At 36.0% G+C, this 18,344-nt stretch overlaps 1 protein-coding gene across 1 annotated transcript; it reads left to right on the plus strand.

The window, feature by feature from the left end:
• Window positions 1–2,736: 2,736 nt before the first annotated feature.
• Window positions 2,737–14,266, plus strand: LOC135626743 (fumarate hydratase 1, mitochondrial). Its single transcript, XM_065132321.1, has 17 exons — window positions 2,737–2,984; window positions 3,110–3,227; window positions 5,250–5,399; window positions 6,382–6,492; window positions 6,738–6,821; window positions 7,349–7,447; window positions 7,561–7,611; window positions 7,688–7,737; window positions 8,545–8,626; window positions 10,049–10,143; window positions 10,249–10,315; window positions 10,456–10,506; window positions 12,577–12,672; window positions 12,882–12,980; window positions 13,073–13,102; window positions 13,206–13,271; window positions 13,920–14,266. Exons 1-17 carry the CDS (start codon window positions 2,824–2,826, stop codon window positions 14,004–14,006), a joined length of 1,497 nt encoding a protein of 498 aa, XP_064988393.1. The 5' UTR covers window positions 2,737–2,823; the 3' UTR covers window positions 14,007–14,266.
• Window positions 14,267–18,344: the final 4,078 nt, after the last annotated feature.

Here is an 18,344-nt window from a genome sequence, read left to right on the forward strand (position 1 = left end):
TATTCTTATTACCACTACTACATCAGAAGGTCAGGTAAAGAAATTTGGGGAGGAAAGCGAATCTGGTCAGTGGTTACCTTTTGGCGGTAGGATAAAAAGAGGTGGCACTCGCAACGCAGTGGTCGCATGGGACTCGTTCACCTGACCTAATTAACGATGCAGAGCACCGGGCGGGCCATGTGTCTTTGCTCAGTTCTAATGATTGCCGGGAGCTGCTGCACGTACACGAAAACACGAGGCGCGCGCGTGACATCGCTCGTGGCGCTGTCGCGCGCGCACATGCGGCTCTTAGCTTTGTGAATTGCTCGAATGCCCTTTTTCTCTGAGATCACAAATTGCACTTGTCCTCACGAGGAGGACGCAAACTGCGCTGATGGCGATCGCTGCAAGATGTATGCTTCGAGACTTCCGCGGCTGCTCGGATGAGCATTCATAGTCTTCGGGTGACAAAGGACACTGTGATGTGATGATCAAAGTTCAACGGCGGCTGGTGGTGCTCATTATAACGAAATAATAATTAAACAATGAGTGATTGTCCAGATGTTGGTATGAAGTAAAGTAATATTGAGACTTTATCTATAATAATTTTGTTGGTGATCAAGATTAGATTGTGAAAATGTATTTAAGCTTAAAAACTTAGATCATCTTGTTCAAAGAATAAACTCTTAATGAAGTATGATAATATTAAAATTGATCATCCCATGAGGAGACGATGGAACGAGGCATCTCGGATTGATGCTTGATGGTGGAGCACTTTGAATCATTCTGAGACATCAAGAAATGCTCGGATAAGATTCAGTTGATGGAATCTGATAACTGATGAAATTACTTCTAAAATACTTTTCGTTCAATCTCTTAAGGTGCTACCCGAATCCCTATAAAAGATTGAGATCGAGAGAGTTAAATTTATTTTTTTAATGCTTAAATTAGACATATCTAAATTATAGAAGAATTTAAAAAAAAGAGAGATACTATTTATACATTGTTAAATCAATTACGGATATAATGTAAATTATTTTAACATAATCTCCAATCACCTGATGAGATAGCGGCATAGCAGTATGGAACAATTATGTTACGTAAATATTATTTTATCATATGTTAGAACGATAACAAGTGTTAGTGAACGGATGCGTTGTGGCCAAGGAGTTAGCACGGTCCAAGGGTCGATGTTCAGAGTTTTGGAAGAAGTGTCGGAGCTAACTAGATCAGGAGGTGGGGACGCTGACGTCGTCCTCCAAGAATGTTCCCCTCGGCCAGGTTGGTGATGTCGTCTGCTATAAAGGTGCTTCTCAGTTGGGAGGTTGACATTGTTTTCTAGGAAGGCGTCTTTCGATCGGGACGATTGCGCCTCTAGGGGTGGCAGAGCTCCTACACAGAAGGCTCTCGTCGGGGGTTCTCGATTTTGGCCCCTCGTAGATTGAATTATTAGTTGTCTCTCTTTCTCTTTTTCTTTCCTCCTCCCCTGACCAGATGTTGGTCAGGGATTTTTATACTATTATGCAAGGATCGATCGTACACAGATTTGACGACCAATATCGAGGGGCGAGATGATACATTTGTACCGGGACGAGACTTGGCGAGGGGTGCCTTTTGGTATGGGTCATGGCTCGGTGCGGGAAAGTACCTCTCATGTTGACGTGGTATCGGTGTGAGGCGACGCGGGTTGTGACGTGGCTGGAGTCCAAAGTATACCGTATCAACAAGTAAAAATAAAATCAATATTCTACAATTTGGCAGAAGCAATGGAAGATGACGAAGGATATGTGGAGTATTAGTGCAAGCTCTTAGCCCTAAGATTAAAAGGTGAGAACAATATAAAGCTAATATGCTTCATTCACTTTGTTATATAAAGACTGCGATTTATATAAGCCACAAAATCTTTCAAAGTACTAAATCAAATTAATTTTATAAATGTGCTTTCCCTGATTACTGTGATCGCAAACACAAATCATTTGATTTATATACGCGTGACATCCCCTAATTATTGGGATCAGAATCACCCATTATTTGATTGTTATGTCCTCATACTCTTGTTTCAAGATGCTTGCATCCACTGGATGCCAGTCAAATTACAGTTCCAAGAAGAAACCATACACATACCTAAGTGCGCCACGTGATCTAATGACGAAAATATTAGAGAATTCAAGGAAAGAGCACTTCCAATGCGATGAAGAACACGACGTCCGTCATCGGATTAATTTAACGTTTAATCGTTTTTATATCGAGCCACGGCAGCCTTCTCTTATGCCATCATATAAAATGGCATAAGAGAAACAAATATATGTGGATTAATTCATATAAAATGCATCCACAGTGATATTTCATATTAACAGTGATTTATTTTATTATGCCAAATGGAAATTATGAGTTCAGAATATATAGGAGCTGGTTACGTTCCACGTGTATCGACACAAGGTATTAACCGTCCGATTGGGTGTCAACGGTCCTCTAAGCGGTCTTTTTGCCGTGGTAGTGGAGAGAGGATCTCCTGTACAAATCTAGATAGGAAACTGAATTATCCACCTACCAGTAGATGCCACACGGCGTCGTTGGCGGGTGATGAATAATCCCTGTCTGGCCCCCGACATGGCCACCCCCTGTCGTTGTGGGTCCGACGTGCAGGAGAAGTGCACGATGGGGTGGAGCTGGAACATGCGTCCGCGTGTTTTTATCTTCGGAAGGTAACCGAACCGGGAGAGTGATTACACCCAATAATTGGCCCCGGTTTTCCTTGCCCCTGCCCTCTTCTTCCATCGCAACATAAAACCCCCGTTTCACTCACGAAAGTTGGAGAGTCGAGATTGGCGACGGCGGCGGAGAATGGCGATGATGGTTGCGGCGGCACGGCGGCTCGCGGGCCGATCCGGTGTGGCGCCGGCGTTGTCGAACGTGGTGCTCCGCTCGGCGACACTGCAGACCATGGCGGGCGCGTTCAGGGAGGAGCGGGACACCTTCGGTCCGATCATGGTACCTGCCGACAGGTCGGTGCCTCCCGATGCTGCTGTTCTTCGACTGGATCATTGTTGTCGCTGGTGGATTAGTTAATCGACGTTCCGGTGGTGGATTTTATTGAGTCTTTGTGGCACAAATGTTCGATCCTTTTTAGGTTGTGGGGTGCGCAGACGCAGAGATCGCTGCAGAACTTTGATATAGGCGGTGAGCGTGAGCAGATGCCGGAGCCGATCATTAGGGCGTTCGGTGTTCTCAAGAAGTGTGCTGCCAAGGTCTCTCGATTTTTTATTATGTTCCGTGCAACAATTTTTATTCTGTTTACTATTCGTTACGATCTTTTTGTGAAAGATTACTTCTCAACCCTGGGAAATGTTAGTTAAAATCGTTGTGTTGCTTGTAAAGGTGATAAATATGGACTGCTTTACAGAAAGGTGGCCGACATGTGACTTGCATATGTCTTGTCTTATTGATTCTGTGTTATTGGTGATGTCGTTTGTTTGGAAGTGTGGATGAAATTGATATCTATTTTTTAGGATATACGTGAATTCAGGGAACCTACGAAAATAAAAATAAGGTTTGATTTTAAATGTGGAACTTGGTTCAGGGCTCCCATTCCCATGATTTTAACTTTTGATTAGCAATCACACGGCATGCCATAGTTAAAAGGATCCTCATTCCTGAATTGAACATGATAGAGAAAAGTCTATAGAGTGTTAAATGTATGTAACTTTTCAGTTCCTTCCCCAATATGTTTTTGCTTCGTATATACACGTTATACATCATTTTTGTCATTTAAAATGCTTTTTTGGATTTTAATCTGGTCCTTATATAACTCCCATTTAAATCTTATCCATTGGGGATGTTCTATGGCACTAAATGATATGCCAAAGAAAGCATGAGTGGTCTCTTAGAATAGGTTAGCGAGTGCACTTTTTTTGGCAAGTGATATGTTGAGCTTAAAATTTGACTTTTGATTATTCCTTGACTTTTGGCGGTTTCCAACTTTATCATGATTATTTCAGGAACATGTCTTACAATTCTTAATGTATGTGTACTATACAACAACCATATCTTCTGTAATCTCTTCATTTGTTCCATTTAGGTTGTCCATTCTAATTATCACACTATCTTCTTATATGCTTAAACATTATAAGGTATTTAAGCTAGTTGGTTTAGCCTATATGTGGGGATATGCCCTGTAGGATTGGGAAGTTCGAGTTTGGTTACAAACTGGGATGGTGAAAGTGGAGGGTTGTTGAGATTTTTGTGTGATCAACATACACCGCTCCAAGGGGAAAAAATCTAAAATAGTTATAAAACTAGTCACTCTTTATGAATCTAATTGATCGATATCAACAACATGCAAAAATAATACAGTCAAAATGGGATTGATGAGGAGGATGTGGGGGGTTTCCTATACCAATAGAATGTTATATTTTTTCATATGAAGATGTAGGATAAAAGTATAAAACAATATATATTCAGAAGAGGCCTATAAACATCATGGTCAAACCAAATGTGTCAATTAAGATTAATGATGGAAGGAGAGGCAAAAGAATATCTAAGAAAATTTTACTAGAGAAAATACAAAAGAGATGTAATATTCTTGACTTAGCTAGGGATACCATATATAGAGCTCAACGGAGAGAAGATGTATATGTAGCCATAGATAGGTAGGACATTACAGCTACTTGTTGTAAATACTTTGTATAAGATACACTTTCCCCTAAGATGCTCATATTTTTTGCTTTAGTTTCAGTTTTGACTAAATTTTGTTAGTAAGACGAATAAATAAGTACCTAAGTATCTTACCCATAGTAAGTAATATTGCTACTATTGTTTGCTGACTTTCTTTACTTTGTGCCCTTTAATACATGCCCATTTATATTTTTATTCTTATTATGGTCTCAGATATACCTCATTTATGTTGGTGATTTAGGTACCACATTATATATGCTCTAAGGCACAAACATGTTTTCAGAAGTGGTCCAGTATCTTAGTGTTTCTTTTGTTTTTATTAGCATGTTCTATGAAGCAAATAATGTATTCTCTATTTTTATCTTAAAGTCACTGAATAGTGCAAATCCAATGTCAGTATTAAGTTGAAATTATGTTGGATCTTAAGACCCTAAAGGATGGTCAGTATTAAGTTGTCCCTTCTTTCACCATATTTTAACTCCTTAGCTGTCACCAGAATGTTCTTTCTTTCCATTTTAATATTGTTTGTTCATATTTGGGCTGAGTTTCATAGACTAATTTTGACTTTCTGGCTTCTTGATATACACCATGTGTAGGTAAACATGGAGTATGGTCTTGATCCAACTGTTGGGAAAGCAATAATGCAGGCTGCCCAAGAAGTTGCTGAGGGGAAATTGAATGATCATTTCCCACTTGTCATTTGGCAAACTGGCAGTGGGACTCAGAGCAACATGAATGCCAATGAGGTCAGTAGTGGGAGTCCGGCATATATTCCATGATTCAAGCAAATTAATTCCTTCTCCTTGTAAAGTATCTAATATATTTTAAATATTCATTTTATTAGGCTTGTAAAGAATATAGGGTATGATTACTTTCATAACATAACTTTTCATCACTATTTTCCACTATATTTCCCCATGAAAAAATAACGAACACATGCTTACCTATTCAATTTAGTATGCTGTCTATCCTCATTATCATATTATTTTTAGTTTGTAGTAATGGTTGTGATGGTGGTGGTGAAAATGCCTAGTGGTGGTGAAGCGGTCGATGTCATTGGTGATGGTGATGCAGTCGATGACATTAGTGGTAGTGGTTGCCATTGATGTTGCTGATAGGAATGGTGGTTATTCTGGCTCGTGGTGAAGGCGGTAGTTTGGACAGTAGTGTTTGTAACAAGATGGTGGTGGTAAGGAAGATGTGGGTGGTACAACAGCAACAATGACAAAGTTGGTACAATGTTGTAGTGGCGGCAACAGTGACAAAGGTAATGTTGACAATGGCACTAAGCATGACAACAACATTCATTAGGTACTAGAGAAGCATTGGATAATTTAGAGAACTACTTCATTAAAGGAATAGTGGTGGTGAAAATGGTAATGATGGCAATTGTGCAATTGTCCGCAACTTATAGAAAATGGAAAGACTGAATTTCTTGGAAAAGAAAGGTCTTAAAAAAAGTTTGTATTTCCAACTTGTAACACATTATGTAGTTTCATTTTTTTGGAATTTTTGAGTGAGCACATCCTTCTCCCTATATGCTTTTAGAAGAACACACCAATTCACTTGAATGAAAGAAATTTAGTATCCTGATCAATGCATCAGTGACCTTAGGATCTTTATATACTCCTCTCCATGATCATGCACTCTTTTAATGATTCTCATATAATTATATATTTAACGTATTATTTTTCTCAAGGTGGCATTTTGTATTGTGTTAATCCTCAGGTTATTGCAAATAGAGCAGCTGAAATTCTTGGGCATAAACGAGGTGAAAAGTTTGTACATCCAAATGATCATGTCAATAGGTCTCAATCTTCAAATGATACATTTCCAACTGTAAGAATTATTTGCTCTATACTGAATTTTGCTATAATGTGCTTTAAGATTTGTCATTTGCTTAGGCTTAATGTCTCACCTGGTCATTGTTCCCAAAGATCTAGGATGACACAATTTTTTATTTGTAAATAGTTGACATGAATCTCTACAATACTACCCCTCAAATTTATTCTTAAGGACATTTACAATCCTGTTTTGAGAGATTGTCTTGACTGATCTTTTAACAAAAGCTTTGTCATTATCAGGTTATGCACATAGCTGCAGCTGTGGAAATTAATTCCAGATTTATACCAAGCTTGAAACAGCTGCACAGTTCACTTCATACTAAGGTCAAGATCTTTTTAACTTATCTATGAGTTGCAAGTTTTCACCTCTCTTCATGTAGCTCAGTTTTATGGTTATTCTCAGTCATTTGAGATGGCATCTGACTTTTCTGTGAGTGCTTTTGTTTACCTACCTTGTTTTGCCTAAATGACAAGGCATGGGATCTCAGTTTTGACTGAAATATTTTGGTGGCTTTCGGAAACCATTCAATAATTTGGAGTAAAAATTCAAAATGACATATATAAAGAAAAGGTGAGGAAGTGCATAATTCTCCAAAAGTCCAAAGTTCCCCGGCAAGTGCTTCTACACCTTAAAAATATCAACATATTGTTGTCTTTTTATCTATGGACCTATCAAGGTCTTGATTTTCCTTACTTGCACATAATTACTAGGCTATGAATTGAATGCTTTTTATCTGGTTAAGGCACTTATGGTGGTTGTTTTTTCTCTAGAGATACATTTTGGCCTTTTAATATCTTATGTCAAAATTTTAACTTCAATCTGTTTGGTTCTCCATTGCTGTCATTTCCAGTCTCTTGAATTCAAAGATATTGTCAAGATTGGCCGAACGCATACTCAAGATGCCACTCCTCTAACTCTTGGCCAGGAGTTCAGTGGTTATACCACACAGGTATATCTTATTTTTGTTAGGTTCTATTATTTCCATGTTTTTCTAGTATGCACCTTTTGTGTTAGATAAGCTGCATGCTATGTCAGCTTTTGATTTGTAAAGTGATTCTGTAGGTAAAATATGGTATTGAGAGAATAATTGGGACTCTGCCTCGCATGTATCAGGTAGCCTCTGTAGTTGTATATTTGCTGTATTTATTGCTTTGAATGTGTTTCTTGACATTAATCTTGACTTGAGCAGCTTGCCCAAGGTGGTACTGCTGTAGGCACCGGGTTGAACACCAAAAAAGGGTATGCTTTGTTCCACAAACATCCATGTTTATTGTATACGTTTCCTTGTCAGTGTGCTAAGTATTCTCAATTTTATGCAGTCGTCATATGCAGTCTTATTGAAATTGTGTAGAGTTTTTCTTGTGAGTAAAAAAAAGAAATTAATGATATATTTCAAATTCAAATGTCTGAGACACAAGGAATCCAATTTCTGGTACTGGACTCGTCCAAATCCATGGTCGGACTGGTATGAATCCAGTTTTATCGGCAATAACAACACACCTAAATGTTATGGTACCAATGTGCTGGGGAGAGAAAAGGGGGGAGGAATCTGTAAGAGGAGGAAGAAGAAGGAAGAGAAGTACCAGAACAGAGGTGGGAGGACGAGCGAGAGAGGAAGGCGGTGGTCGGGCCACACCACTCGAATGATGAGAGGATGAAGAGGGCTTGTGAATTTTGAGCCCTAAATAATCAGGGCATTTAAACTAAAAGATTCCTTTTATTTTAAACCAGACCCAACTGCCCCATTTAGGGCAGTCCATATACCAGTTCATGCCTGGACCAGTCCGGGCAAAACTGAGTTCCTTGCTCAGAGATGTACCTTTTCTTCATTTAGGATGTTTTGTCAAACAGTTCCATTGAGTTGAAAGCTATCCATCTCTTCTAGATTGTTCCTTTGTTCTCTTTGGTTTTAGTTTTAGTACCATTAATGTACTGACTGGGACTTTCAACTTATAGCAATTACCTTAGTTAACTTGAACGTTGTTTTTGCTGCACCATTCTCCTGCATATTATATTTGACCTTGCTTTTTCTTGCATATTATTCAGATTTGATGTGAAAATTGCATCTGCAGTAGCTGAGGAAACCAATCTATCATTTGTCACTGCAGAGAACAAGTTTGAAGCATTGGTCAGTTGTCATACTAAACAGTTTCTTCTCATCTCTTTTTTTATCTGAGTCAACTTCATGATATGTTTTTGCTTGCCAAAGTGTTTGCTTTGACAGAATCTTTAGTACTGAACTACGAAGCAATAACACTTTCTAATGCTTGCAATATATGCATTGTGTCCATGTCAAACAGTGACACTCATCAAGTACTTTTTTAAAATGTGTTGGATGCTTAAAACATATTAAAAATCTTGTGCCTTCTATATGCTTCTTTTGTTATTGTGTTGTAAATGTAGGACATTTACATCATAAATGATGTTTTATATGTGTTTGAATTATTCTTTTGAATTCTGATAGCTCATACAGATGGTTGTTAGGCTTCTTGTAAATTTCATATATGTGGATCATTGATTAACTAAACCATATAAAGTATTAAATCATACTAATTTCTTGAAAGTCTACCAGTATTAATTCTCATGTTTGTGCTGTGTCATGTCCTACTTTTATAAGATTTATCATGATGGTGGATTTTCACAAACTTTTACCTAGTTGTTTCGTTGTTGTGTTAAACATCAGTTGCTTGGCTTGGTTCATTTGTAGTAGTTTTCAGATTGGATTTAGGGCTAGGTCTAGTCCCAGATGGGGTTAGATTTATAATACTTCCATATTATGTTCTACAATTTAAAGTAGTCATTTGCTTAGTTGGTATAGTGGAGCAAACATCCCAGAACTTGATCCGGTGGTGATATGGTATCCAAAGCAGTGAAGCACACAAACTGGGAATACCACAAATTTTTTTTACACATGCTATGATGCCTCATGTTCATAACTGGTCCAGTAGGCAGCCCTCAGCTGGGCAAACAGGGTTTAACCAGTATGTTCTGTCTGCCGGATGAAATAACATGGGTGAGGCTGGCCTTGGATTCCAAAGCATGCATCTTTTTTCTTTTTGGATCAGTAGTCTAGGAAAAGTTAAGGCAATTTTTTAGCTGTTACCATGATTACTGATCGATCAGATTGACTCCCACTTATCCCAAAGATCTCTATTGCTTTCAATTGTAACCATCCATGATCTATTTCAGGACAACTGGACCTATTCTAACCCTATATCATCTCCTAGATTTCGTGTCATGTTTTTTCTTTTTGTTTTGGGAAAGTGTACGCTTGGAATATCCTTTAAAGGTAGTTTCCTCCTGCACAGAGCCAATTTTTCTTTTTTTTGTTGATTTTCATATAACAATTTATGAGTTTCAGTTTGTATACTGTTTCAAAGTTCAGCTAAATTTAATGCATTCTTAATCCACATGTAGAAAGTTTCTGATTTATTCAACAGTAACTGAGCATATCTCTGTTATTGCTTGTTATATTTTCTTACAAAGGTCCTGTTACTGTTACCTAGATTTCTATCACTAGACCTCCATTAGTTGCTTCTTTTGCAAACAGGCTGCGCATGATGCTTTTGTTGAGACGAGTGGAGCCTTAAATACAATTTCTGCTTCTCTTATGAAGATAGCAAATGACATACGACTTCTCGGAAGGTATCTGTATTAGGTAGCTTTTTTTTTGTTATTTCTTGCAAAAACATACATGTATATACCTTGTGATTCACATTATGAAAGTCCATACTCTCTTACATTTTTCAGTGGTCCACGTTGCGGACTTGGCGAGCTTATCCTACCTGAAAATGAGCCTGGCAGCAGTATAATGCCTGTATACATTTTTTTTTCTTGATTTATGCTATTTGTCTAGTACAAATTGGCATGGCTGCCGAAGCGAATTGCATATAGCATCTTTTTTTTTTTCTGCCAATACGGTCTAAACTTGTTTGAAACCCTTATATTTTGTTGCAGGGAAAGGTCAATCCTACTCAGTGTGAGGCTCTTACGATGGTTTGTGCTCAGGTAAATTATATTTACTTTTCCTTTTTATTAAGAAATTCATACTTACATCTACTGATTCAAGTAAGATCTTTTATGCATATTTTCTAGTTTGTGTGTGTTCTCAGCGACTTATGATCGACATGTTTTCTAGTTTGCACTGGATTAAATGGTTCCTCAAGATAGCTACAGTAGGATTGTTGTTGAAATATTTCTTGATTGGAATTCCATTCATCTTTCGACATGATCGTTTTAGCTCTTTGAAATATGACTTGTTTCCAGATGAGATGACACAGGAAGTACTTAGTTAACTAAGATGGTTATATAGTATTGCTTGATTCATTATAGATTATTTCTTAAGCTCCATTAACTCATGTATTCATGGGCATGATATAGCTGAAGTAATATTTTTGTTGCAAAGCACCTTCATGATGATCTTTTTCTATGGTACATATTTCTTATTGATTAAATTTTTTCTCTGTATGAGCAGAGAAATCCTGACCATTTTTTCCACTTCCCATTGTCTTTGGAAAAATAAATTTAAAACTATAATAAAAACTTGAAATTTGAATAACATTAAAAGCAAAGATAATTACTGTGAACTCTTATCTTGTTGAGAATGATACAGTAAAAGAAATATTATGTACCTGAGTAAGTCGTTTACGTTATGACCTAGGTTGTAATTAGCATGTGAGTTATGAAGGTACTTCATGGTAGGCAGATAGTGGGTGCTGATCCGAAAGCTGATAAACAAGAAGCCCATTTATCTATTGAGAACAAATCCAAACATCAAACTTTCGCATAGAGTTCATGTAGGTTTTATGTAAAGTGCTCATGATACAACATAATAAGTGTCAATATATATTATAAAGGTTGTAATTAGCATGTGAGTTATGAAGGTACTTCATGGTAGGCAGATAGTGGGTGCTGATCCGAAAGCTGACAAACAAGAAGCCCATTTATCTATTGAGAACAAATCCAAACATCAAACTTTCGCATAGAGTTCATGTAGGTTTTATGTAAAGTGCTCATGATACAACATAATAAGTGTCAATATATATTATAAAGGTACGAAAACAAAAGATGTGATATGATCATCTTGATCCATTTTGTTATCTTCAAAAAGTGATACATAATACCTGTGCCTTTTTATGGTATAAATAGAAAGACGAGACAGTTTAGAAGAAATGGATTTGGATGTACAATACAGGTCATGCATGATTGTACCCTTTTTAATAAAGTACACTGAATTATTTTAAAACTTTATTTGGACAAGCTGAACAAGAGTTTTTGTTTTCCTGGACGCTCATGTTGGCCTGTCAGTGGCATGACAGACACTAACATGCTGAACTGAGGAAAATAAACAAAAGATATGATACTTGACTGGGTCCATTGGTAGAATAAGAGGTGAAAATTTTATTATTTTATCATCAATGGCCGACCTAAGATGACCGATCACTGATGCTCAATAATCACGAAGAGAATGCAGGAGGCTGCTAGTGGATTATGTTGTCAGATCACTAGAGCATCATGAAATTGTTGTGTCTGCTTGGATATATTGATAGAAAATCACGAAATTGTTGTCTGCTTGGATATATTGATAGAAATTAAAAAAATCTGCTGGTTGAGATTCCATAATCTGATTTGATGTATGCAATAGATCAGCTAGGTTGGTTCATATGCAAGTCTGTTTTGACTCCATTACTGTGGATTAGTACACAAACAATAAGAATCACAATGAAACATCATATTCATGTTCAAGGAAATTGGGTAATTTTGCTCTCTGACCCATACTTTGGTAGATATAGTACATATGGAGCAGATCGTATTGGTATGCTTCAAAATGGAATCATTGGATTTGACCTTACACTTTGAATTGGTATTACAGAAATCAGAAGGAACACAGAAGAATCATATTAATCAAGTTTATTTCAGCTATAAACCATGAAGACAAACATATGCAAATACTTTTGTTTTCTGTTGAGGTCTTCTGTTACTCAGCTGTCTGTGTTCTAAGATGGTTGAATATGTATTTGGCCTTGATTACACATCTTGGTGATGAAAGAATTCTTTTCGTGTATTTTCTTTCTCCAGGTGATGGGCAATCATGTTGCAATAACTGTTGGTGGATCAAATGGTCATTTTGAGCTCAATGTTTACAAGCCACTGATTGCTAGTGGTCTTCTTCGAGTATGATTAGTTCCATGTTATCACTATGATATTTTATTCTGGATTTATTTGTTTTATGATAAATGAAAAGATATTTTGTCTTGTTTTGAGTTGGTTAGTATTAGGCTGTTAGCTATCCAAAAGATAGGAGAAAAATGACAATATAATTTATAACTCTGTTGGTTTTTAAATAGCAAATGAAACACTAAATGATCTGTGATTGTTTGTAGTCTCTTAGACTACTTGGAGATGCATCTGCATCCTTTGAAAAGAATTGTGTGAGAGGAATTAAAGCAAACCACCAAAGAATTTCAAAATTGTTGCATGAGGTACATTTTCAAACTGAACTGTTACATAATGCATTTTCATTTGATGCTGTTTTCAAAACGACAATTTCTAACTTACCTTTTGTGGATTGCAGTCCCTGATGCTGGTCACATCTTTGAACCCTGTAAGTCTACATTATAACTTAGCTTTCTTTGCATTCTTGTTAGATGACTTTTATGTTCTGGTAAAAGCTTGAGACTTCTAATCATCATTTTTCTGGGAAACAGAAAATTGGTTATGATAACGCCGCAGCTGTTGCTAAGAAAGCTCACAAAGAAGGGACGACATTGAAGGTAATGATCATAAGACCATGGCATGCTTGGTATACATCATTCTTTGTTCATTTGAGATTAAGCATAGGAAAGCTTTTATATGATCAATTACTAAATTGAGTAGCTTTGTCTTCTCAAAGTGTAAGTGTGTTTGTAGGTTGATGGATAGGGCTAAATGTTTTTTCAATTATAGTGTAATATTAGCAGCATCATTTTTTTAGTACTTTTATAACTGCTTTAGGCATATTATCAAGTCTCCTCTGAGAGACTTTCAGAATACATTTTCTCACACTTAAACAGTCTTATACATAGCCCTTAGTAGTGACCATTATCAAATTAAACAAAAAAATTCTATGTATATTATAGTTATTGCAAGTAAATCTTGTAATTTTACCAACCTTGGTTTCCATGGTGATAAGCTTGTATTGTGTTTTTCCTAAATGGAGATAGTATGTTTCCGAAAGAGTGTTCCTAATTAGTAACCTAACGCATATGGTTTAAGCTATAAGGTTTAATAACATGAGATTGTTAAAAGTTTTCTGCTTTTCCTTTGGGTTCTAGTTCGAAGTACCTTTGGTTGCAGGGTTAAAGCAATATCATTTAAACAAAATGTCTATTTATTTGTTAAAATCTTATCTTTATCTTTGATCTTTCCTTTTCGTTTTGCAGGATGCTGCATTGAACCTTAATGTGCTCACTGCTGAAGAATTTGATGAGCTTGTGGTACCAGAGAAAATGCTTGGACCCTCTGATTAGTAACGTATTTCATTTTTCTTCTACTATGCTCGTGAACATTCACAGAAGCAACATTTTGGCACTTGTGGCCCTTGTTCTAGACGGCAGCAAGAAGTGCAAATGATAAATAAACAGAATATTTTTTATTCTTGATTTCCTCTAGGAATGCGTTTGTTCCACTTGAGAAACAATTTTTTATGTTGGTCATGCCAACATCACGAAATCATTTGATGCTGTAAAGCTGATTACTTTTATAATTGTTATAAAGCATTTTTATGATCCGTAAAGTGTGTTATTCCTTCCTCTATTTCCTGAATCAATAAACATAGCAGGTTTTTACATTGAGATTTTTTTTTTACCATTAATATTCTCATGCTAGTTGGAAGAATTGCATCGTAACATTTTTTTACAATGCATGCGTAGTTAGCTACAAGTCGAATGACACATTTCATCTGATGCATCATTTGTATCTGTCGTAATGATTTATGGCTTTGGATAGGGTCTGAAGCATCTTTGCAAAATCCACTTCTCAAAACCTAATTAGAAATTTAGACATAGGTGGTACAGGTTGTGACAATTTTTTATTAGTCTTCCTGTCAAGCTATTTTATTGAAAATTTTGAATTGGGGAGATACGTGATAATTATGTTCAATGCAAAAACCATGTCGTGAATGACATGAGCTCATCACCGTAGCGATGGCTCATGACGCTAGGAGGTTTATGCGGGTTTAACGTTTACTTCAAGGGATGCTAATAATTGTTTTTCTTATTTGTAAAATATTAAGATTGATGTTAATTTTCACTTTTAATGAAAGAATTAATAGGTGATAAAAAATATATTATCTGTTAATCATCATCCGACATGTAATCGGTAGATGAAGTCCAGATCACTTTTTATTCGTCTACTTGCCTAGATAAAAGTTTAAAGAATATTTTATGAAATATTTTATAAAATATTTTATCCTTTATGATCAAGTATACAAATATATTCTTAAAATAATGAATGGGATATTTATTTATTTTTTACCACTTGCATTTGCACTTAGAGACTAGAAAGTTATTGGGTTAGGAAACATCTCTCGACTTTGATTTTCATGAAGATAGCAACCCTCCCAATGAATGTTCGAGCGATGAGGCTCTACCCTCGACCCATAATACTTTCACTCGACCCATATATGGATGCATTTATCTTCCCTCGACCCACAATACTTTCACTCGAGGGAGTAACAACCATCATTTTCACATATGGATGCATTTATCTTGGAGCAAACGTCGATGCGATACTAACGTTTGTTCAACGACTCTAGCCTCTCACCCTCGGAAGCGACCACGAGCCACTTGCTCGTCCCTACTAAGGTGTTCTTGAATCTCACCCAGTAGGTGCAGACGCTAATGAGCATGATATAAGTCGTCGCTCTGCTCTTGCCCCAACAAGCGATGCTACCATTTCAATCACGATCAACAACTCAATTGCCATTAGCACTAGCGCCCATTTGGATCCCCCCATCTTATGCAATGCCAACATCTTAAGAGTGTCCAAGGCTCGTTGACTCGTCGATCGAGGGAGCACCTCACTCCCCAACAGTGGAGTTCCACTGATCGCCACATTAGCACCAGACCAAGTCAACAAATTTGACATATGATTCTACGAGGATCCAACTATAACAAATAGATTAACGTTTAGAGGAAATATGACGAGAATTCCAACAATCCAAATGGGAAGGGTCGACTAACGCTACCTTGGGTCAATCGTTATTCACCTAGGACATCCAAGAGTAGTTGATCCCAGCCAACTTCTATAGGTGCCTTGCAATTCAATCACGTGAGTGATAACACGTGTGACACGTTGGACAGTCTTTTTGCTTATTATTATTGTTGACATTTTTCTCACTTTATGTTGCTTATTGTATATATTGTAATATCCTCAGATCTGTGTAATGAGAATTAGATTATGATAATAAGAACAATTCGCTTATAAACACACACACTAAACATTCCCGATCATAAGTTACTCGAGAGAACATCGAGATAACTAAATAGACCAGTGTACTATACACCCGTTCATATGATGGAGACGATTGATCTCATAGTCGCTCATGTGAGGACACTAGAGGTATAATGTAGATACTCATTAGAGAATGAGTTCACCGATTGACCCGTTTATAAAATGTTAGATGATTAATGATATCTCATTATTAGACAATAATTTCATAGTCATAGTTGTGTGTCTGGTCCTTAAACTTGAGACACTAAGGATACCCTACATGAATACTTCACTCTTTGATATCAGATTGATAAGTTTGAAAATTTTAGATCCAACACAACTAGTTATTATGAGTGGTAACAAAATTTACGAAGGTAATTTGAGTGTCGATAGAGGATTATCGACTCTCGGTGTTATAAGAGAAATGTCTCATGTGTTCTTGCTTAAGCAAATCCCTAGCTAGGGTTATTCAAATTGAGAAATAAATGAATTTTTTAAGAGAATCTGATTACAATGAAACTTGAGTAGACTCCGTATAAGCTTGATAATAACATGTCTGATATACGATATTTAAAATATTAGATAGACGGAGGATTATAGATATACGATAACTTACGATAGAAAAATTCAATAAATTGAATCTTTTGTATCGCTTGAGGACTATGACACAGTTATATAATATATCCATTGTCAATGAATCAAAATGAATTATTATAATTTATTAAATCAATTTTTTTTTTATAAGTACGACCCATGGCTAACTCGATATTAGATCTAGAGAGTCACACAAATGATAGATATTGTGACAAATAGAGATTTAAATAAGAGATATCAGTCGACCCCTTGTTTTAATGAATATCTAATAGACCCCTATATTATTAGATTATTTAGATAAGACCCGATAAGAGCAAATAATAATTATTGGATAAAGATCCATTGATCTAAGAGGCTTGCATATATTGCATAAAAATTCAATACCAAATAAGACATGATTTATTAGAGTTAAATTGACAAAGACTTCAATAAATAAGAATAAAAACATAAGTTAAACTCCTTGACTAACACCTTCTATTCTACTCTTTCCGTCTAACGTGAACAACAAAAAATGTCGATCCTTTTTTGATCTTAGTGTAGCTTTGCATAAAGAAAAGAAAAAAAAAAGAAAAGATCGTATTGTGAAAGGAAGAGCATTGTGGTGCCATATGGATCTATATTTTCGGGGATATAAGATCTCCCCTAGATAAATCATCTCATATGTGTTTCATGATTTTTTTATTTTACAATTTGAACACTAATCTTTACAAATGATCCAATATTAAATATTTATGAATCTATTTTATTTTTCTGTTATTCTATTATGCATGTAATACTATCTAAGGTTATCCAACAACTACCACATCTCATCAAGGCGTTTGACGAAAACATTGACCCGTTGGAACACATAATTGCTTTTTGCACCCCAATATCATTCTCTCTCCTCTCATGATTAAAAAAGTGTTCATTTGAGACAATTCCGAAGAGACTTGGTTGGATAATGAATTCGAAAAGCATTGAATAAAAGATTCAAAAAAATGCCCAAATCCACCGTGATGAAAATAAAAATAAAATATACCCGATACACGTAAGTAAAAAAATTCTACCAAAGAATCCACTGCCATAAAAGCATAAGGCAAAATATGCCATGTGAGTAAAAAAAAAAACTTGAACAATGCAAAATCCATGACAATTGAGGTATAAACAAAATATACTCAAGACATATAAACAAAAAACCCAAACTATGTAAAATTTATCATGATAAAAACACAAAATAAAATATACCCGTGAGTCAAAAAAACTTTTATATATAAAAAAAAGATTTACAACGCAAAAATAAATAATAAAATATTCTTAAGACATGTGAGTTAAAAAAACTCAATCCACGAGAAATCCATCACAACGAAAACAAAAAATAAAATATGCTAAAAAAGCAAGAGTAAAAAAATTTAACTCATATAAGGCAATCTATTATTATGGAGACATACGACAAATATACCCAAGACACAAGTTGAAAAATCATGACCAGCAAAAATCTAACACAATTAAAAGATAAGACAAAATATGTCCAAGGTACATGAGTCAAGAAATCTCAACTCATGAGAAAAGATCTCAAACGCTTTCATGTCAAACAAACTAAATATTATACTTCCAACCCTTCTCGCAAAAGCCCCGAAGCACACTTACGACTAGACACAAGATAAAGGATATATTGTCGACTAATCAACATTCGACATATAAACATCATCTAGAGTCTATGCTACCTTTCATTCATACACCGTCGACTAATCAACATTCAACATATAAACATCATCTAGAATCTATGCTACCTTTCATTTATC

Source organism: Musa acuminata, chromosome BXJ2-11, assembly GCF_036884655.1.
Source record: "Musa acuminata AAA Group cultivar baxijiao chromosome BXJ2-11, Cavendish_Baxijiao_AAA, whole genome shotgun sequence".
NCBI classification, from domain to species: domain Eukaryota; kingdom Viridiplantae; phylum Streptophyta; class Magnoliopsida; order Zingiberales; family Musaceae; genus Musa; species Musa acuminata.